This window comes from Schistocerca cancellata, chromosome 10 (genome assembly GCF_023864275.1).
Source record: "Schistocerca cancellata isolate TAMUIC-IGC-003103 chromosome 10, iqSchCanc2.1, whole genome shotgun sequence".
Lineage (NCBI taxonomy): Eukaryota > Metazoa > Arthropoda > Insecta > Orthoptera > Acrididae > Schistocerca > Schistocerca cancellata.
In genome coordinates this window covers 142,416,005-142,439,011 of record NC_064635.1, presented here as the reverse complement: position 1 = coordinate 142,439,011, position 23,007 = coordinate 142,416,005, and the positions used below count along the sequence as shown (strand labels likewise).

At 45.3% G+C, this 23,007-nt stretch overlaps 1 protein-coding gene and 1 pseudogene across 1 annotated transcript in view; both read right to left on the bottom strand.

Moving 5' to 3' along the window:
* The window catches only part of LOC126106204 (cytochrome P450 4g15-like), a 127,193-nt gene extending 121,207 nt beyond the window's left edge, over nucleotides 1–5,986 (bottom strand). The window contains exon 1 of the mRNA XM_049912437.1: nucleotides 5,741–5,986. Coding sequence (XP_049768394.1) covers nucleotides 5,741–5,986 — 246 coding nt within the window. The remainder of the gene's footprint in view (nucleotides 1–5,740) is intronic.
* A 6,920-nt stretch (nucleotides 5,987–12,906) lies between these two features.
* LOC126107107 (5S ribosomal RNA) lies at nucleotides 12,907–13,024 on the bottom strand (annotated as a pseudogene).
* Between the last annotated feature and the right edge of the window lie 9,983 nt (nucleotides 13,025–23,007).

Here is a 23,007-nt window from a genome sequence, read left to right as displayed (position 1 = left end):
GGTTTCAGACATAGCTGCTAACTAAAATTGTAATACGGCAATTGCAGGTTGTTAATCAGTTTATTACTGGTTCCAAAATACTGGGTGATCAAAAAGTCAGTATAAATTTGAAAACTTAATAAACCACGGAATAATGTAGACAGAGAGGTAAAAACTGACACACATGCTTGGAATGACATGGGGTTTTATTAGAATAAAAAAAAACATATTGCTAGACGCGTGAAAGATCTCTTGAGCGCATCGTTTGGTGATGATCGTGTGCTCAGCCGCCACTTTCATCATGCTTGGCCTACCAGTCCCCAGACCTCATTCCGTGCGATTATTGGCTTTCGGGTTACCTGAAGTCGCAAGTGTATCGTGATCGACCGTCATCTCTAGGGATGCTGAAAGACAACATTCGACGTCAACGCCTCACCATAACTCCGGACATGATTTACAGTGCTCGACTATAGCTATTGTTGAGGAATGATGGTGGCCATATTGAGCATTTCCTGTAAAGAACAACATCTTTTCTTTGTCTTACTTTGTTACGCTAATTATTGGTATTCTGATCAGATGAAGCGCCATCTGTTGGACATTTTTTGAACTTTTGTATTTTTTGGTTCTAATAAAAACCCATGTCATTCCAAGCATGTGTGTCAATTTGTAACTCTCTATCTACGTTATTCCGTGATTTATTCAGTTTTCAAATTTATACTGACTTTTTGATCACCCGGTATATTGAAGCATATTTTTTATTTAATCAGTTTTCAGGAGACAAGGCTCCCTCACTTAGAAAGAGCTCACACCTGCATCCCCCACGCCTGCTTCCGATGACATAATAACTATAAACACCAAGGAGTGGTTCAAAGTGTAGTACAGTAGTCCCCATTTGCGATTGCCAGTGTCTATCATCTGGGCTTTGCCACAGGAGTAAAAAACCACCCAATGTCCAAATTAAAGAATGAAATTTTCACTCTGCAGTGGAGTGTGTGCTGATATGAAACTTCCTGGCAGATTAAAACTGTTTGCCAGACTGAGACTCGAAATCGGGACATTTGCCTTTCACAGGTAAGTGCTCTCCCAACTGAGCAACCTAAGCACTTGCCCACGAAAGGCAAATGTTCCGAGTTCAGTCACAGTATGGCAAACAGTTTTAATGTGTCACGAAATTTCGTGTCTTAATTATAGATTTGGATACTAAATTCCGTCAACTACAGACCAGATGTTGGTCTTCTTTGATCTCACAGCCTCAAACAAAGCATTCTGGTGGCAGCACTCTATTGATCAGGAAATTCCAGACTTGCTTTCTGTCCTTATCTCTCTCAGGTGGCTATTGCTTGTTTGTGTGTGAACCAACGCCTCCAAACACACACACAGAGGTTTTCATCTCTCCTCAGAATACTGTGTTCCTTTTGGATTATTGTGTATTGTGTATTAAACTGGGGACCTAGAAACGATGAAGAGGCTTCATCCCACTGTAGTCCACAGTGGTTCACAACCCCACAACAGGCCACAGCAGTCCACCCACCCCACCGCCGCCCCGCACTGAACCCAGGGTTATTGTACAGTTTGGCCCCCCCCCCCCTCCCCATACCAGATGAGTGTAACCCCAAATGATTATGTGGCAGGGTAGTTATGGTGTACGCATATATGGAGACAGTGTTTGCGCAGTAATCGCCGACGTAGTGTAACTTAGATGGAATAAGGGGAACCAGCCCATGTTCGCCGAGATAGATAGAAAACTGCCTTAAAACCCATCCATAGGCTGGCTGGCACCCCGGACCTCGATCCTAATCACCTGGGTGGATTCGTTCGAGGGAAGCAGTGAATTAGACCAAGCGGCTAGCTGGGTGGGCTTCTCCCTTTGGATAATGTTTCAGACAAAGGTGAAGCTGACGCAATTTCAGTATAAAAAAATAGAGATAAATAGTCCATTTTCACTACCATTCAGATTAATTACTTAACAATTTGCAGGAGACCAATAGATTGCATAAAACGACCACCACCACCTTACAATGATTCTTCCTCGTAATAAAAGATATTTTCAATATTTCAGAATCACACTCAAACATTTTGCTAATCAAGTAATTAAAATTCAGCCACAAATACATCAGAGGCCTTGTATGCACCAACAACATAAGCACCCTCCCATACCAGAACGTTTCCACTAAACATACACTCCTGGAAATGGAAAAAAGAACACATTGACACCGGTGTGTCAGACCCACCATACTTGCTCCGGACACTGCGAGAGGGCTGTACAAGCAATGATCACACGCACGGCACAGCGGACACACCAGGAACCGCGGTGTTGGCCGTCGAATGGCGCTAGCTGCGCAGCATTTGTGCACCGCCGCCGTCAGTGTCAGCCAGTTTGCCGTGGCATACGGAGCTCCATCGCAGTCTTTAACACTGGTAGCATGCCGCGACAGCGTGGACGTGAACCGTATGTGCAGTTGACGGACTTTGAGCGAGGGCGTATAGTGGGCATGCGGGAGGCCGGGTGGACGTACCGCCGAATTGCTCAACACGTGGGGCGTGAGGTCTCCACAGTACATCGATGTTGTCGCCACTGGTCGGCGGAAGGTGCACGTGCCCGTCGACCTGGGACCGGACCGCAGCGACGCACGGATGCATGCAAAGACCGTAGGATCCTACGCAGTGCCGTAGGGGACCGCACCGCCACTTCCCAGCAAATTAGGGACACTGTTGCTCCCGGGGTATCGGCGAGGACCATTCGCAACCGTCTCCATGAAGCTGGGCTACGGTCCCGCACACCGTTAGGCCGTCTTCCGCTCACGCCCCAACATCGTGCAGCCCGCCTCCAGCGGTGTCGCGACAGGCGTGAATGGAGGGAGGAATGGAGACGTGTCGTCTTCAGCGATGAGAGTCGCTTCTGCCTTGGTGCCAATGATGGTCGTATGCATGTTTGGCGCCGTGCAGGTGAGCACCACAATCAGGACTGCATACGACCGAGGCACACAGGGCCAACACCCGGCATCATGGTGTGGGGAGCGATCTCCTACACTGGCCGTACACCACTGGTGATCGTCGAGGGGACACTGAATAGTGCACGGTACATCCAAACCGTCATCGAACCCATCGTTCTACCATTCCTAGACCGGCAAGGGAACTTGCTGTTCCAACAGGACAATGCACGTCCGCATGTATCCCGTGCCACCCAACGTGCTCTAGAAGGTGTAAGTCAACTACCCTGGCCAGCAAGATCTCCGGATCTGTCCCCCATTGAGCATGTTTGGGACTGGATGAAGCGTCGTCTCACGCGGTCTGCACGTCCAGCACGAACGCTGGTCCAACTGAGGCGCCAGGTGGAAATGGCATGGCAAGCCGTTCCACAGGACTACATCCAGCATTTCTACGATCGTCTCCATGGGAGAATAGCAGCCTGCATTGCTGCGAAAGGTGGATATACACTGTACTAGTGCCGACATTGTGCATGCTATGTTGCCTGTGTCTATGTGCCTGTGGTTCTGTCAGTGTGATCATGTGATGTATGTGACCCCAGGAATGTGTCAATAAAGTTTCCCCTTCCTGGGACAATGAATTCACGGTGTTCTTATTTCAATTTCCAGGAGTGTATCTTGTGCAAGATCCTTCACACTGAACACACTCATAATCACGAGAAGCACACCGCCTGCTGACTACTGGGAACCTCAGTTGTGCGGTCGACTGATACATCGCATCATCATGTGGGCATCGTTTGGGAGAGACCTGCACATGTGTCAGCCACACCATTGCTGTACACCCATCACCTGGCATCTACACACTATCCCTACCAACTGCTCAGATCAATTTACATGGAAGTAATAATTGTCCAATGCAAACACCAATCATATTGAACCTTCTCATGCAACACACACATCCGCTTCTGTCGCTGCCCATCCAGCATGCTGGTTACTTTGCTTGTCAGTCTTCAGAGAGCACTCTAGCTATTACTTGTCCCTAGTTTAATAAATCCACTTCACCAATAAGAGACTGTGATGTTGTTGACAGTAGTGAGACTAGGCCGGCATCACCCCACATTCCATTGTTGCTAGATGTGTCCAAGATGGATGTGATGACATCATCCAAGAAGGTGGCCTGTAGACTTGGCTGCAGTGCATAATGTCATCCAAGATGGCGGATTTTGGTGGGAACATAGTTCAATTGGGCTACCTCCACTAACCTAAGATATCTGACCGCCACCTCTTCCTAGGGATTGGAGGGAAATTTGAATTTTGCGACTAAAGAAAGGCCACTTGGGCTGTCTCTACTCACATAAGAAAATGGCAGGAAAGAAAAGGCACTTGGGATACCTCTAATCACCTAAGTCATCCAGCCACCACCTCTTCCTAGGAAATGGTGACCTTTACTGGACATAAGCCTTTATTTTCAGTATTTATTTAAACATCATCTTTGCTTTTTCTTACTATGTTATGCTAATTATTGCTATTCTGATCAGATGAAGCGCCATTTGTAGGACATTTTTTGAACTTTTGTATTTTTTTTTTTTGGTTCTAATAAAACCCCATGTCATTCCAAGCATGTGTGTCAATTTGTACCCCTCTATCTACATTATTCCGTGGTTTATTCAGTTTTCAAATTTATACTGACTTTTTGATCACCCAGTATTTTGTCTTTTAACATATCACTACCTGCAAGGTATCTTGCACCATTACATTTTAAACACATGGGCCCCAGCACAACCAAATAAATATAATATCAAGCAGTATGTTGTTTCTAGCTATGTACAAATGAGACTGTTGTTTATGCTGTCAATGGTTTCGATATCCAAAGATATATGCAAGTAAGTTGCGCCCCACTTCGCGAGGTATGAAATGAAGAGTGACGTTGCAACCTCTGGAGCTGTATTCAGTGTGGCGACTACTCTTTCTTGAATATTATGTTCTTCGCCCCTTAATGTTATGGATGGAATGATATTAGTTATGGTCCGCTGTAATACAGTAATTTCTTGAAATTCAGTGTATGTTGAACAGTGATTTGGAAGATGTGCGAGTGGGTTGGAGATTAAAAGCTCATATCCTCTGTGTTCATTCAGATGAGATCGCACTCTCAGTTTATATTCAAGCAACTGAGAAGTAGTTTATTATTAACAACATTTATATTGAAGACTTACCGTACCGTATCTTTCTTTTCTCTGAGTAAGTGTAGCACAACGTAAGACTCGCTGTGTAGCAGTTACTTTTAAACATTACAACTCGACCGCCGACAGCTTCCTCTCACTGTACATTACTTTCCACACCAGTAATTAATTCTTAGTGTGTTGTAACGTAACATTTTGCGTTTCTCGCCCATCATAGCGCCAACCAGTTCAACGAATGCCATTACTTATCCCTTTCCATTCAGCAGTCTTTCAACTCTCTTTGTCTTCCTCTGTTTTCACATTTTTTGCTTTCTCTGGGTATTGTACTCATACAATAGAAACTACACAGGTACAGTATTTTATATATTAGTTTACGCATGTTACGTAGCACAGATTGCATAAATGAAAAAGAGAAAAAAAAAACAAAGAACATTCCGTCACACATTCACGACAGTTTTTGCAGCTTTCCCTAGTACTGAAACCACGAACCGCCTCTGTCTCCGAGATATAGATCACGAAAAGCCTACAATTTGCGCGGTATGAGAGTGAAAGCGCCTTGATGTGCGACCACAGCATGATGATGCTGCTCTATCGTTTTCCACCAGCGTATTTTAGCGAAGCTTTGTAAGTCTTGAGAGCTTGGTTTTGACTCACCTCAGAATGGAACGTGGGGTTAATGAGTTTGCGGTGCGTCTTCCAGCGGCTGCCGTTGAGGGTGAGTAATCCGTCGCCGACGAAGGAGCGCATGGCGGTCGTGGTCAGGGGATCTCGTTCTACCATCTTGGATGTCACCAGGACGTGTTGTACGTCGTCTGGGTGAGCGACCATTATGACCAGTTTCGGGCCCGCGTAGAACCTGCGACCAAGACCACAGCAGCCAGACTTTTTATTTGCTGGCATGGCGGGAAAACAGCTGTATGTACACTGGAGTCTGCAGAAACTGCGACACTCACTGGAACAAAACTTCACAGAAAAGCTGAAGCACACACGAAGAAGCTTTACTGTACTGCTGTAGAGACGTCCACTACTGCCGGCCGGAGTGGCCGAGCGGTTAAAGACGCTAGAGTCTGGAACCGCACGACCGCTACTGTCGCAGGTTCGAATCCTGCCTCGGGCATGGATGTGAGTGATGTCCTTCGGTAGAGTTAGGTTTAAGTAGTTCTAAGTTCTAGGGGGCTTATGACCACAGCAGTTGAGTCCCATAGTGCTCAGAGCCATTTGAACCATTTGAACGTCCACTACTCCGTCCAAACAGGCCTCGAAAGGCCCGGGTGTACCGACCGACCACCCTGCTTGCCAGGAGGGCTCACCAGACCTGTACCATAACCTACCTAAATGCTGTCCAAGCACGGCGCTTAACTTCGCTGATCTGACAGGAATCAGTCTTACCGCTGTGGCAAGGCCGTTGGCAGATACATCTAATACTCCTAGATAAACTGAGGGGTTATGAATTTGATGGTATAGCTAACCAATGAATAACGTGTTTAATGAAAAGCAATCACAAACTTGTACTTGGTAATTAAAGAATGAAGGCTTTCACGACCGGATGACGTAGCTGCTGATAAACATTTCCGGATGCGAGGTCGTGGTCCAAGAAACTCTTCTGTTCCTGACGTTTCGTCCAGGACTGCGCTGGACATCCTCAGAGGCGCTCCTCCGCTGAATCTTACCGACTGACCGGTCGAACGTCCGCGAACGACATATACAGGGTGTTACAAAAAGGTATGACCAAACTTTCAGGGAACATTCCTCACACACAAAGAAAGAAAATATGTTATGTGGACATGTGTCCGGAAACTCTTACTTTCCATGTTAGAGCTCATTTTATTACTTCTCTTCAAATCATGGAATGGAAACACACAGCAACAGAACGTACCAGCGTGACTTCAAACACTTTGTTACAGGAAATGTTCAAAATGTCCTCCGTTAGCGAGGAGACATGCATCCACCCTCCGTCGCATGGAATCCCTGATGCACTGATGCAGCCCTGGAGAATGGTGTATTGTATCACAGCCGTCCACAATACGAGCACGAAGAGTCTCTACATTTGGTTCCGGGGCTGCGTAGACAAGAGCTTTCAAATGCCCCAATAAATGAAAATCAAGAGGGTTGAGGTCAGGCGAGCGTGGAGGCCATGGAATTGGTCCGCCTTTACCAATCCATCGGTCACCGAATCTGTTGTTGAGAAGCGTACGAACACTGAAATGTGCAGGAGCTCCATCGTGCATGAACCACATGTTGTGTCGTAAAGGCGCATGTTCTAGCAGCACAGGTAGAGTATCCCGTATGAAATCATGATAACGTTCTCCATTGAGCGTAGGTGGAAGAACATGGGGCCCAATCAAGACATCACCAACAATGCCTGCCCAAACGTTCACAGAAAATCTGTGTTGATGACGTGATGGCACAATTGCGTGCGGATTCTCGTCAGCCCACACATGTTAATTGTGAAAATTTACAATTTGATCACGTTGGAATGAAGCCTCATCCGTAAAGAGAACATTTGCACTGAAATGAGGATTGACACATTGTTGGATGAACCATTCGCAGAAGTGTACCCGTGGAGGCCAATCAGCTGCTGATAGTGCCTGCACACGCTGTACATGGTACGGAAACAACTGGTTCTCCCGTAGCACTCTCCATACAGTGACGTGGTCAACGTTACCTTGTACAGCAGCAACTTCTCTGACGCTGGCATTAGGGTTATCGTCAACTGCACGAAGAATTGCCTCGTCCATTGCAGGTGTCCTCGTCGTTCTAGGTCTTCCCCAGTCGCGAGTCATAGGCTGGAATGTTCCGTGCTCCCGAAGACGCCGATCAATTGCTTCGAACGTCTTCCTGTCGGGACAGCTTCGTTCTAGAAATCTGTCTCGATACAAACATACCGCGCCGCGGCTATTGCCCCGTGCCAATCCATACATCAAATGGGCATCTGCCAACCCCGCATTTGTAAACATTGCACTGACTGCAAAACCACGTTCGTGATGAACACTAACCTGTTGATGCTACGTACTAATGTGCTTGATGCTAGTACTGTAGAGCAATGAGTCGCATGTTAACACAAGCACCGAAGTCAAAATTAACTTCCTTCAATTGGGCCAACTGGCGGTGAATCGAGGAAGTGCAGTACATACTGACGAAACTAAAATGAGGTCTAACATGGAAATTAAGCGGTCCCGGACACATGTCCACATAACATCTTTTCTTTATTTGTGTGTGAAGAATGCTTCCTGAAAGTTTGGCCGTACCTTTTTGTAACACCCTGTATACTGTAGGAAAGGGGGACATGGTCGAAATAACACGTCATGAGCAGAGATAAACCTGTCAAAGATAAACTTAACTAACGATTGTCGTCTTGTCAACGATGGAATTGTATAGTGATTCTGCAGAGCTGCTGTCCATATGTCGCTAAGTGTCATTGCCTCGTCTTTCCCATTAAAATTATCATGGTGCTTATCAATTTCAATGGCTTCTCTACATGGTCTTCGGTAATAATTTGAGGTTGTAGATAAAACTTCTATTTCTGGTGCTTATCCGTTTCAATGGCTTCTCTACATAGAGTTGGGTAATAATTTGACGTTGTAGATAAAACTTCTGTTTCAGGAAACTTCACTTCGTTGTTTCCTGACTGAAGAGCATGCTCTGCTACAGTTGATTTCTGACTTTTTCCTAGTCGGCAAAGAGCTCGGCGCCAGTCTCTGTTTCGGCTCCCATCTCCTCATTGCCACCTGGATCCCTCCCCCCCTCCTCCCCCCCCCCCTGTCGTCGCGTCGCTCGGTCATCTAAAAAAAATGGCTCTGAGCACTATGGGACTCAACTGCTGTGGTCATAAGTCCCCTAGAACTTAGAACTACTTAAACCTAACTAACCTAAGGACATCACACACATCCATGCCCGAGGCAGGATTCGAACCTGCGACCGTAGCAGTCGCGCGGCTCCGGACTGAGCGCCTAGAACCGCTAGACCACCGCGGCCGGCTCAGTCATCTACACTGACACTGCCCAATGATGAAGAGGAGGTTTTGCGGGGAGGGATGTGGTATCAGATACTGATACCATCCCACGAGCGCCGTCAAGTTGGCAACAGAATTGCAAGTTTCCATTAGACACTGATAGGGGACACACGGGACGTGGCGGAGCCAATGGTGTGCGTCCGCGGAGCCACGCCCCCAGCGGCTCTGTACCACGGCTGGCGGCAACCGCTCCGCCCACTCGCTCTCAGAGCCACTGCGCTGTGACACCACCGTTTGTGCTTGGCACAGGGAGCCTCGCTCTTGTTGACATTGATATTGCTATTGCTGTTTAATGGTTTACGCCATTCGCTAATCATTTCCGCTACCGTCCGGCTTTCCTACGACGGCATTTGCTGCACCACTCTGCAGCCCACCTCTCCTCACCGCTGACACAGGAACCACTGGCTGCGCTGTGTGGAGCCACTTGCCACGTATTCACAGTATATCTTCCGGGGTGTGTGTGAGTAGGTCTGATAGAATGCGACTGACTGTGTTGAAACCCAGAAAATTCATCTGTTGTAATGCATTCCTTGATTTATGTGCAAAGTTCAGTAACATCCAGGCGACCTACTTTTACTACAGAGGGACGCGGTTCAAACCTCTGCGCCTCTTCAGACGTCGGGAGAGCTGGGCTGGGATGATGCATCTGATAGCCATCATTCCGTGACAGATATTCCAGGCAATGGTAGTGCAGACAGTGAAATCGACATTGACGAATACTTACTGACTGCGTGTCACACTTGCGAGGCTCTTCAGTGCGTTACACAATTGACAGCTCCAGCTGGTGAACGGTTTTACGTAAAAGCTCACTGTACAGGAGTCACAATCGACTCCACTCAGTGGAGCCCACTCAACAAGTGCCAGCAGTTTCTGAAAGGATTTATGCAGTCTACCAGTAACACAATTAATGGTGAGAGAAGGACAATATCTTTCTCGTCAGTTATAATATATAAGCACTCGTTTAATAGTACTTGTGTTGTAAATAAAACCTGCTTTCCTTGCTGCAACTTAATTTGCTTTCCCAACGCGCTTCACCTTTTTCTTACTCTAAGGTCTCTTCAGTGGGATCTAGAATGATTTACGTTTGTTATTTTTAGATTATCAAACAGTTCACGTCGCTTTTTTTATGTAAATAAGTAGTTACTTACAGTTTGTTGGCATCTTCATCTCCTCTCATCTGGTCTGCTACTTCACTTGCGAAATGTAAGCACAATTTAGTATTCCGAACTTTTTCTTTCCACTGTTCACCATGTTTCTCCTTCTTCTTTGTGCTGCACTATTACTCTTTTGCCTCTAGGTATAGCTGTTTGTTCGAACACTGAGCTTTGAAAGACGTAAATATTGTGACTTCTTTATGTGTTTCCTCCTGTTTGGTTTGTTTACCTACATATTACCAATCTAACGAAGTATATGTCTGCCCCGATAGCTGAATGGTCAGCGTGACGGACTGCCGTCCTAAGGGGCCTGGGTTAGATTCCCGTCTGGGTCGGGGATTTCCTCCGCTCAGGGAACGCTTGTTGTGTTGTCTTCATCATCCGGCGCGCAGGTCGCCCAGTGTGGTGTCCAATGTAATGAGACCTACACCAAAGCGGCCGGACCTGCCCCGTAAGGGGCCTCCAGGCCAATGACACAAAACGCTCATTCCTACGTAGTATATTATGTTGAAAACTACGTTTATGTCTACGTGTGTGGGAAGGGGGTAAATGGGGAGGGGGGCGGGAATTGATGGTTTGGGTTGTAAAATGTTGATAAAGTGAATGTAATAGCTGGTACAATGTGGCTGAAAGCTTTGGAGATCGGCTAACTTGAGTTTTCTGTGGAGTTTATGGACAAGTGAGTGAAGAAGTGTTGGGTGGTATTATTATTATTATTATTATTATTATGATAATAATCCTATTTTGGATAGTTATTCTATTATTTTATCTATTAGTGTAAACAATGAATCGTCTGACATGTGCACTTGATCATTCATCACGGTTTTTCTTTCAGCTTTGGTTTCCTGTATGTGGTAAATTTCTTGTAGGTTAAGAGGTGTTTTTTGTTGATTCTAATTATTTTCATGGCTCCTTCTCTAGCAGCTGGTTCCCTGTTATGTTCTCTCAGGTCTTCTGCAAGTGTGGAGCAGTTTGTCCCATAGATCCAGGCTCCCATGTGTTCTTTGTATCTGATATCAAATGTTCTATTTGTTTGTCTATGTATCTGCCATTACAAGTGTTGGGCTGTAGTTGATATATACCTGATTTATCATAAATATCTCTGTTTTTTGACGGTTTGGGGGTGTATTTTTGCATAGAACTGTCTGTTGTGTATGCTATGATTATTTCCTGTCGTTTGAAAATGTTGGTGGTTTTACGTGTAATTATGTTTGTACGTCATTGTATAACATCTTGTGTTTTCTTTCATATTTTTCTGATTATTCTCTGTCGTTGTTATGGTACTGAGTGTTTTGTTTGGTTCTGTTGCGTTGTTGTCTGTGGTTTGGTGCTTTCTGCTTTGGTTTTACTTTTAATTTTGTTGTTTAACTTTGTGACTATGTTACTATTGTAACCATTGTTTTGTGCTGTCTGCATTATTATGTCCAGTTCTTTTGGGTAATTTTCCTTGCTGAGTGGCACCGTGTTGAGTCTATGGAGGATGTGTCGAAGTGCTGCTTGCTTTTGTGAGTGTGGGTGGTTCGAAGATTGGGAATGATAATGTCCGTTCCTGTGGGTTTACGGTAAATTTCAAATATATGCGTACGGTTTTGTTTTTTGATCGTTATACCCAGAAACTTAATTTGGTTATTCTGGTAACTCCACTGTGTAAACACGAGTTCAGTGACGTTATTTTCTCCACTCACGTAAGAGAACTGGGCAGGAAATGCTGTGTCGGTATAGTGTGTCTGCAAAACGTAAACTCAGCAGCAGAGTGGGGGAAGTCATTTTTCCCTGAAGAACGCTGTGGATGCCGTACCAGATGTCTAAGAATTAGTTTCGCGTCTAGCAATACAGGTCTGCAGGCATTTACGTGGATTCCAACCATCTGCGTTAGTATCAGTGGCAGCTCATGTGCGTATTCCATGCAGTGTTGACGCACTTTGTGGAAAAAAAAAACCTCTCCCCGGGCATGTCTGTTCACTCCTTCGGCAGTGGTTGATAAGGCGCCCTGCGGAGGTCGGTGTAGCTTGCTGAAACACCGCGCAGTCGCTCTTTGTGCTACAGTGGGGTACGAGAGCGGCGAATCACGCGTTCGCTCTTCCGTTTTGTGACCTACGAAGGCGGGGAGCGCAGGGCCAGAATCCGGCGCCCAACCTTCCTCTCCGCCTTCACTCTTTTACACATCGAGAACACAATGTGTCCACGAATACGGCTCTGTTGCACTCATAGGTGGCACACACCATTTAAAATTTCTCCTGAACGCACTTAATTCAACAGTAGATATTAATTGTATGCCATTAAAACACTATTTTCAGTAATATGCGATTTTTGCATGCAAAGCGGAAAGCATTATTCGAAGATGAGAAATTAATTGGACCATCTTTTTAGGATATTTTGTACTGAGAATCGGTTTCCCTAGAAGCCACGGGTCTTGAGATATTCGAGTAAAAATGTAAATAAAACTAAAAAACTAAGCGAAAACTTCGTCCGAACAGGCCATGGAAGGCTGCCGTCTCATCCTCAACATAGAGGCGTCACTGGATGCATATATGGAGGGTCATGTGGTCGGCACATCGCTCTCCTGGCCGTATGTCCGTTTGCGAGACCGGAGCCGCCACTTCTCAATCAAGTAGCTCCTCAGTTTGCCTCACAAGGACTGAGTGCACCCCACCTGCCAACAGCGCTCGGCAGACCGGATGGTCACCCATCCAAGTGCTAGCCCAGCCCGACAGCGCTTAACTTCGGTGATCTGACGGCGACCGGTGTTATCACTGCGGCAAGGCCGTTGGCAAAAATATAAATAAAGTGACCTTTATATTGTGTTGGCAGAAGAGCCAACACCGTGTTGCTAGAGGAGGACGAAATGCACGCTTTTAAGCTCACGCAGGCTGGCATTAGGTCTGGAAAATACAAGGAATTATAGTAGCCAAAAATAGTACATAGCTTCTGGAATACTTAACTTTAATTCATAATTGGTGAACATCGGTCTGACGGTACAGGCATCCACAGATAAATAACAAATGTGAATGGCGCCTTGCTAGGTCGTAGCAAATGACGTAGCTGAAGCCTATGCTAACTATCGTCTCGGCAAATGAGAGCGTATTTGTCAGTGTAGCATCGCTAGCAAAGTCGGCTGTACAACTGGGGCGAGTGTTAGGAAGTGTCTTTAGACCTGCCGTGTGGCGGCGCTCGGTCTGCAATCACTGATAGTGGCGACACGCGGGTCCGACGTATACTAGCGGACCGCGGCCGATTTAAAGGCTACCACCTAGCAAGTGTGGTGTCTGGCGGTGACACCACACTTTACATGGTCCCCCCGCCCTCCACCGCAACCCGCACACCTCACCGGTCACGATTTTTAGTATGCTGTTCACCACTATGTTCCTAACACGTTTTTTACACTTAATCTGAATGAGCAACGCTTGCGACTGAGGTGTTGCGGTCAAACCAAGAGCGTATCACTCCATGGCTCTTTCGAGATGTACTCAGCAACCTCGTAATCTTGAGCAGTTTTAGTCACAAACCCTATAGTTACTCCCACACGCTCATCAGGAAGAATACACTCTTATACCAAAACCTGGAATCGTAGAATAAAGGCAAATAATAGAAAATGATAATAGAAAATGATAATAGAAAATGACCGATATATCACCCTTTTATTCAAATAACACACACATTACCATAAATATTGTGCGACTAAAAACACAGTATATTTTCAAGTAAAATATTCTTTTTAATGACTTCAGAATGTTCATAAAAATTCCTGTTATTTGCGACGGTCATTTAATAAATAATGGCAGACATTTTTTTAAAAAACCGTGAATACACATAGACAAAAGTCCTTGTTGGTGCTTCACACTTGATATTTGTTCTCTGCGCCGGTGAAGTTTCGAATCGTTCTGGCATATTGCAGAGCCGTAGTACAGCGTCAAAATGGCGTCAACATACGACTCACGTTACAAGCAGCGTGCTGTTATTGAATTATTGTGTGCAGAAAAAGAAATGGTGGTGAACATCCGTAAACGTTTGTGTGCTTGGTATGGCGATGCTGCAGTTGGTACGGGTACAGTTGGACGATAGGTAAAGAAAGTTACAGCGTCAGGAAATGCAGAAACGGAGCCCCATGATGAGCCACGCTCGTGATGTCCTGTCACAGCCACCTCTCCAGACATGCTGAATCGTGCGGATGCCATTATTCGCGCCGACCGGCGCTTCACAACTCGGCAATTGGCGCTACAGTTCAAATGGCTCTGAGCACTATGCGACTTAACTTCTGAGGTCATCAGTCGGCTAGAACTTAGAACTAATTAAACCTAACTAACCTAAGGACATCACACACATCCATGCCCGAGGCAGGATTCGAACCTGCGACCGTAGCGGTTGCTCGGCTCCAGACTGTAGCGCCCAGAACCGCACGGCCACTCCGTCCGGCGCTCTACAGTTGTCGATCAGCAGTGGAAGCGCGTCTGAAATGATCGAGACTCTCGGACATTCAAAGAAGTGTTCACGATGGGTTCCACGAATGCTTACAGCGGGCCACAAGATTCAAAGATAGGTCATTTCATCTGATTTGTTTGAGCGTTTTGAGACCAAAGGAGAGGTTTTACTGTGACGGATCGTTACGGAGGACGAAAGCTGGGTGCACCACTTTGCGCCGGGCACAAAAAGGCAGTCCATGGAGTGACATCGTCCTCATTCACCACAAAAGAAGAAATTAGAGACAACCCCCTCTGCTGGAAAAGTCACAATGACAGTCACCTGGGATTGTGATGGGGTCATTCTCGTAAATGTGATGCTAAGAGGGTCAACCGTCAATTCAGAGGCATACGTGAAGACACTGAATAAATCCAAGCACCGTTTCCGACGTGTTCGATCGGACAAGAATCGAGCAGAAATCTTGCTCCAACACCGTAATGCACGCCCACACACAAGTCTGAGAACCCTGGAACACATCGCCAAATTGGGTTGGACATCATTGCCTCATCCACCCTACACTCCAGACCTGGCACCCTCGGACTTCCATCTCTTTGGGCCGCTTAAGGATTCCCAACGGGGAACACACCTTGAAGATGAGTGTCAGTCATGCAGTGAAAACATATCTAAACCTACAGGACAAGAGCTTTTACTAGCGGGGAATACATGCTCTTCCATAACGCTGGTGTACGGCCATAGAACCTGATGGAGACTATGTAGAAAAATAGGACACGGACAAGACATGTTGATGTGTATTGTCACCAAATTCTGATTCTTAACTATAAATATGTTCTGAGAAAAAAAAGTGGGGCATTACTTATTGAACGTCCCTCGTCTCTAAACATTCATAATTAAACAATACATATCAAAATACACAATATAATGGACGACAGTATCCTTTTTGGTGCCTTGGGTTGTAACACCCACATCTTTTAATTATTGAAGAACTCTATTTATTTCGACAGACACACATGTTCATCAGCTTGTCACACTTGATCGCTTGCTCCAAACCACACTTCCAGATTCATTGTCGTCTGCTCCACAGTCACTTCCTTAGAATACCATCAAATTACTCACGAAACTGCAAAGGGATAACATCCATCATCCTCTAGTCTTTCAGGTTACAGAGAAGTAACATCCTTGTATGCTCTGGGCAGATTATGAAAATGAGGGACTATACCGGTCTTAACCAGAGGAAATTCATATTCCACCATTCCAATGCTCGTGGGTGAGACCGAGGTGGTGTTTTGCTCGATCAGTGCACTCAAATACTTTGTTAACTGCTTCTCGCTATGGTGCTGCCATCACGCCTCAATCTGTTTCACGAAATATAGGAACTTGTCTCTATGACAAGTCGCATTTCTACACGAAATGAAATTTCAGCACTGGTTTCGACGGGGAAAAAGTCACTGAATAACAGATGGCAAGAACCTTTTTGATCTCAGTGCCTCATTTATCGTCCGTGAGAACTTTACAGCATTTCAGTTACAGTGGCGTCAGGCAAGAACTTCAATGCACATGGCGGTACAGAATGTCATCAAAATTTGTTTCTCCCACCACACATGCTCATAGTTTTTTAGGTTATTAGGCAGTGTAGGTCACAAGTGGCAGAAACATATTTTGTCCCGAGTAAACCCTCTCACACTCCCGCTACCCATTTTCTCTTTTTTCGTCGCGCTTTGAGAAAGTTTTACGATCTCCAAAACTTCATGATAGTGGTCAGATAGCGATATTAATAAATCGTTTTCTGTGACTGGTAGTATACACAGTCCATTAGAATAATGTATACAAACTAAAAGTATAACTCATGTGTTTATTTTACGTTTAATAATTGATCACACATGTTGTACAACAAACAATATAGTACATGGTTACTTTAAAAGTTCAAAATCTTCAGCGTTGGCGGCTGTACACATAACAGAATGACGAGCGGTCGCCGCAACTACGTCATTCAATGTTACTGTGGAGATCGCTGCACATTTCGCAGTAATCTCCTGGCGAAGTTCCTCCAGCGTGCGTGGCTTACGTTGATAGACATTATGCTTCACAGTTCCCCACAAGTAAAAGTCCATGGGTGTAAGACCTGGCGACCATGGAGGGAACTCAATGGACCCTCTTTGTTCAAACCAATGCCCTAGAAAACTGTCAACCAGGAAAGCTCCTACAGCTAGGTGGTAGTGCGGTGGCGCCCCATCCTATTGGTAGAAGACCCCTTCATCAGCTCCATAAAACACCCGTATACCTGGTAAAACTGATGTGCGTAACATTTCCAGGTGGACTTCTCTAGTGACAGTAGCATCAAAGAAAAAGGGTCCTACTAATCCCCTATATGATAGTCCACACCATACATGAACCTCTGGTAGATCGACCGCTTCATCCACGCAAACATGCGGATTTTCCAGTGCCCAGTACACACTGTTACGCTGATTCGCGGTTCCATTAAGTTTAAATGGTACCTCGTCACTCTACACTATCTTCTTCACAAATTGTCCATCATCAGTTACCATTTGCTGATACCATTCGCAAAATTGCATTCGGCGAGCAGCATCGTCATCATTAATTGCGTGCAATAATCGTGGAATGTAAACTTACCACTTTCAGAATTCTTCGTACACCTGTACTGCTAAACCCACTTCTGGTCGACATTGCGTCACAGACATCTGTGGAGAATTAACGTTTCCAACACGAGAGCCGATGAAGCAGGACTAGTAGCTGTACACTGCCTTCCTTATCTTACTTTGTGAATATCACAAATCGTTCCAGGCGATTCACACTTGTCAATGATGCATTTAATTGTTAGGCAGGTTGGCGGTTCCGTTTTAAACTCCCGCCTCCACTGAAGTTGCATTTCAACGGGATTACCAAACTTTAAAAACCACTTCACAATACATTTTCGTTGGTTCAATGTCAATCGTGCTCCAGCCATCTTATTTTCCCAATACCGAGATAAACATCTGTTGTGCCAAAGACCATACTGCAACACATTCGTAACTCAAATTGAACGACAATATCGACGTCTCGATAAAGCCTGACAAAGAGTGTATACATTTTTCTGGTGGCCTCCGTATTTCACAGCGGAAGACAGATTCAAAATTCTATATGATCACTTAGGTTCTGTTTCAAAAGGAGTGGCAGACTTTCATGATCCACGAAGCATTAACGTAGAGCCCAGTTACAAATATACATTACAAAACACAAGAAAATATCCTCAGATTTTAGCATTCCTGAGCCGTGCGTGGCTGGTGTTCACGGCTTCTCTTAATTTATATCCTGATTTTTTTCTTTTTTTAGCATACTGCCACCTTGTTATGTTAGTTTCAATTTCTGTTGTCACTGAATTGCTGCTTTGTCTGCCTGTGAGTGGCAGCAGCAGCGCTTATCGATATAGCCCTGCTGTATTATCTTTGCTGACTGCTATGACTTCCCAACTGACATTTGTCGTGCAGCGAGTTTGAACACGCCTGCAGTGCAGTTCGGACTTGGTAGTCGTAAAGTTGGACGCGGTGGAAGTCGGTTGGGTTGGAGCAGTAGTGAGGCTTGGATATCCATGACTCGCCCGACCGTCGCTGGCACACATGATAGCACTCAAAGAGGAGTGTACTTTGCCTTCTGCTTAGTATGCAGAACTCCCCTATTTACCATGTCACGTTTCACTAAAGAAAGACTATAATTTTTAAGGATGATCGATAGGTGAAGCGAGGAATGCTGTGCGTTTTGGATCAACACAATGGAAGATATTACACATTTATTTTTGTACCGGGCTCATAGTTTTTCCTAAGCTATTGAACTTAATTCCTCACTTAATAACATTAATAAACCAGTGTTTCAGAATTCTGTAGCCATTGCGTCTGCACAATGTGTATGTGAGGTGACATTGTGCAAACGCTGCTGTGCTTTGGCAAAAGATACATATTTTAACATGGCAACAAGTGAAATGTAAGTTTTACTCGAAATTCGCCACTCATGGTGCTTCTCTGCAAATTGCAAATGGTTATCAAGACAGGCGAACATAATCCTCTGCTTGTGTTGCATTTTCAGCGGCATTCTTTTTGGGTAATAACAGAAGCAGATCGTTTCCAGTGGCCACCATGCAAGGGTGGGAGTGCAGGGGCTCCACTTAATATTTACAAAAAAATGTGAGCGAAGGCTTCAGTTGAGAACGACACCTCCCCTCCAGCACTTGGTATTTCCCTTACACAGTGTGCCCCCCAGCCCCCTGCACTACCGCTCTCTCCACATATACCCTGCCAACTACATCTACATCTACATTTATACTCCGCAAGCCACCCAACGGTGTGTGGCGGAGGGCACTTTACGTGCCACTGTCATTACCTCCCTTTCCTGTTCCAGTCGCGTATGGTTCGCGGGAAGAACGACTGTCTGAAAGCCTCCGTGCGCGCTCTAATCTCTCTAATTTTACATTCGTGATCTCCTCGGGAGGTATAAGTAGGGGAAAGCAATATATTCGATACCTCATCCAGAAACGCACCCTCTCGAAACCTGGCGAGCAAGCTACACCGCGATGCAGAGCGCCTCTCTTGCAGAGTCTGCCACTTGAGTTTGTTAAACATCTCCGTAACGCTATCACGGTTACCAAATAACTCTGTGACGATACGCGCCGCTCTTCTTTGGATCTTCTCTTTCTCCTCCGTCAACCCGATCTGGTACGGATCCCACACTGATGCGCAATACTCAAGTATAGGTCGAACGAGTGTTTTGTAAGCCACCTCCTTTGTTGATGGACTACATTTTCTAAGGACTCTCCCAATGAATCTCAACCTGGTACCCGCCTTACCAACAATTAATTTTATATGATCATTCCACTTCAAATCGTTCCGCACGCATACTCCCAGATATTTTACAGAAGTAACTGCTACCAGTGTTTGTTCTGCTATCATATAATCATACAACAAAGGATCCTTCTTTCTATGTGTTCGCAATACATTATATTTGTCTATGTTAAGGGTCAGTTGCCACTCCCTGCACCAAGTGCCTATCCGCTGCAGATCTTCCTGCATTTCGCTACAATTTTCTAATGTTGCAACTTCTCTGTATATTACAGCATCATCCGCGAAAAGCCGCATGGAACTTCCGACACTATCTACTAGGTCATTTATATATATTGTGAAAAGCAATGGTCCCATAACACTCCCCTGTGGCACGCCAGAGGTTACTTTAACGCCTGTAGACGTCTCTCCATTGATAACAACATGCTGGTCTGATATTCCGTAGGCTCTTACTTTGTTTATCAGGCGACAGTGCGGAACTGTATCGAACGCCTTCCGCAAGACAAGGAAAATAGCATCTACCTGGGAGCCTGTATCTAATATTTTCTGGGTCTCATGAACAAATAAAGCGAGTTGGGTCTCACACGATCGCTGTTTCCGGAATCCATGTTGATTCCTACATAGTAGATTCTGGGTTTCCAAAAACGACATGATACTCGAGCAAAAAACATGTTCTAAAATTCTACAACAGATCGACGTCAGAGATATAGGTCTATAGTTTTGCGCATCTGCTCGACGACCCTTCTTGAAGACTGGGACTACCTGTGTTCTTTTCCAATCATTTGGAACCTTCCGTTCCTCTAGAGACTTGCGGTACATGGCTGTTAGAAGGGGGGCAAGTTCTTTCGCGTACTCTGTGTAGAATCGAATTGGTATCCCGTCAGGTCCAGTGGACTTTCCTCTGTTGAGTGATTCCAGTTGCTTTTCTATTCCTTGGACACATATTTAGATGTCAGCCATTTTTTCGTTTGTACGATGATTTAGAGAAGGAACTGCAGTGCGGTCTTCCTCTGTGAAATAGCTTTGGAAAAAGGTGTTTAGTATTTCAGCTTTACGCGTGTCATCCTCTGTTTCAATGCCTTCATCATCCCGGAGTGCCAACTGCGCATCTACCGGCCACATTATTTTATGTGACCTTTACTTCCCTTCACAGGTGTTAAAATTCAAATTGTGTCTTTACACAGGGTGTTCAGGGGATGTGACGCTCAAATCAAGTTAAAGAGGTTGAGGATGATTTTTTCGCTTCGCCCTATCAGGTGCCACAGCATGCTTCACTGGAGCTAACAGTAACCAGACGATTTGTCGCCAGTTGCACATAATGCAGAATCTAGGTGATGCATGGAAAAGAGGTGCTCGTATCTTTCACCACTGGTGGAACTGAAGTCCCAGCAGACCTTCTCAGCAATCACCGTGTAGCGCCAGAAATCTAGATCTCAACTGGCGTTGAGGATAACGGTGGAAAAATACTCGGCCATAGTCTGGGCAGTGTCTCGCAGGTTTGTCTGAGACCTACATTCCTCTCACATCAGCCACTGGGACCCTCCCTCCTCTATCAGAAATCTTCCTGCTTGTCTTCCATACTTAGTGGCACGGTTTATACCGTTTAGAAGCTGTTCCCGAGATATCTTTTTGGTGTCTCTAATAGTCGGCGACATTTCACCCTCACTACTGAGATGTCTCCGAGGTTCTCTGCACCTGGCTGGCACTTGAGCCTGCGCATAGCCACCTGCCTGGGCCTGACTGGCAGGTGGTTCAAAAATGGCTCCGAGCACTATGGGACTTAACATCTGAGGTCATCAGTCCCCTAGAACTTAGAACTACTTAAACCTAACTAACCTAAGGACATCACACACATCCATGCCCGAGGCAGGATTCGAACCTGCGACCGACTGAAGCGCCTAGAGCCGCTCGGCCGGCGCCAGGTGGTGTTCGTCGCTCCACCATAGAATGGGCTTCCTCCCTAGCTCACCTGAAGACTGTGGAATGGATACCTGGTGGCGTTATAGATCCTTTGCTACTATGATCCACCCATTTCTGGATGCTGCCACAGGGTTCAAAGACAGAAAGCTGTAAAGAGCCCATTGTGGGGCTTTCTGTAGGTCACCAGCATGTCTGTCAGGTAAATCCAGATCCGGAATTCATCACTTGGGTGATTGAGCACTTTCCACTAAGTGGAGCATGCAAGGACCAAAGAGCATACTGAACAAACGACCCTACTACAGTGCTCCCACCACGTTCAAGAAACACGCAAGTGACAACATGAGAACCTCACAATTGCACTGGCCCTTGGGGCAGGTGGTTGCAGAGCCCCAAAGCTCTTCATGTGCATTAAGATACCCACAAGGGTGGAAAGGGTGGGTGAGCTGAGTAATGGATTTACTGAGAGCGTCTTTGACTGGCAGGTAAGCTGAAGATGCCATCAACCTGCGACCGAACCGCCGAATCCTTCCGTCAGTAAATGGGGTATGTTCTCAACTGACTCGGTTGTTTTAACCCCCTCCCCGGACGGAATAACCCGCTTCCTCATTCTGTATGTATATCACCAATACGGACTTGTAGCTGTCACTCCTTTGCGCTTACTGCTATGTTTTTTAACAGTAAATAGCTCAGTCCTAATGGTAAGAGGTAGTAGTGAATTCAAGTTGTTAATATTTGAATACAGCACAGCTGCCACATGCTCAGTTCACTTTTACTCCGCTCCTACCCTCGCCATTGCACAACATTAACTATGTGCTACTTTGACCTTGCTAAACTATTAAATTCACTTGCATGTACATTTTGACCGTTACTCGCCAGTATTTACCAAATGATTAAAGCACACTCCTAACCGAACTATTTCCAAAATAACTGTGATGATTGAACGGGTTCGATCCACGGCCTACAGTGCCCTACAGTTCATATGGTAATACTGCCTACCTGAACCACTTATCTTGGTAGTGAGATTATGTATCCAGTCATCACTGCTAGCAGCAGTGGATAATCCTATCAGCACGACGAGAGCACCAGACTTACCATCGAATCCTCCTGAAAATACTTGTAACTACAGTCGCCAGCTCTGAAGGAGCAAAAGAATAAATCAATTTTATGGCTCGTTTCAAAGTAAAACGGCTTGAATTGAATACTTAATTTTGAATATTACTATTACTGAGCATTCAAGGTGATTCAACAAAGCAAATACTCTTTCAAATTGTGTGTGTTGCCTTGGTAATTACTACCAAGACTATTTGTGCAACTTGGGTTAACAAAATTCTATCCTTCAACTTTATGTAATGATTTTGGATATTACTCTTTGAACAATTGATATAGAATTGCTTAAGTGACGTTACTTAAAAAGTTACTCAGAAAAATTTAAGTTAACTATAAAATGGCGACTCATTCTGATGTGACCATTGCTCTTTTCAACCTTCTTATACGCTAAAGTATTCTACAACAAAAAGAATTGTAAATGAAAGAGGCGATGGTGGCCTCAGTCTGATTTCACTATACTATGTTTGAGGTTACCACACTTTACAC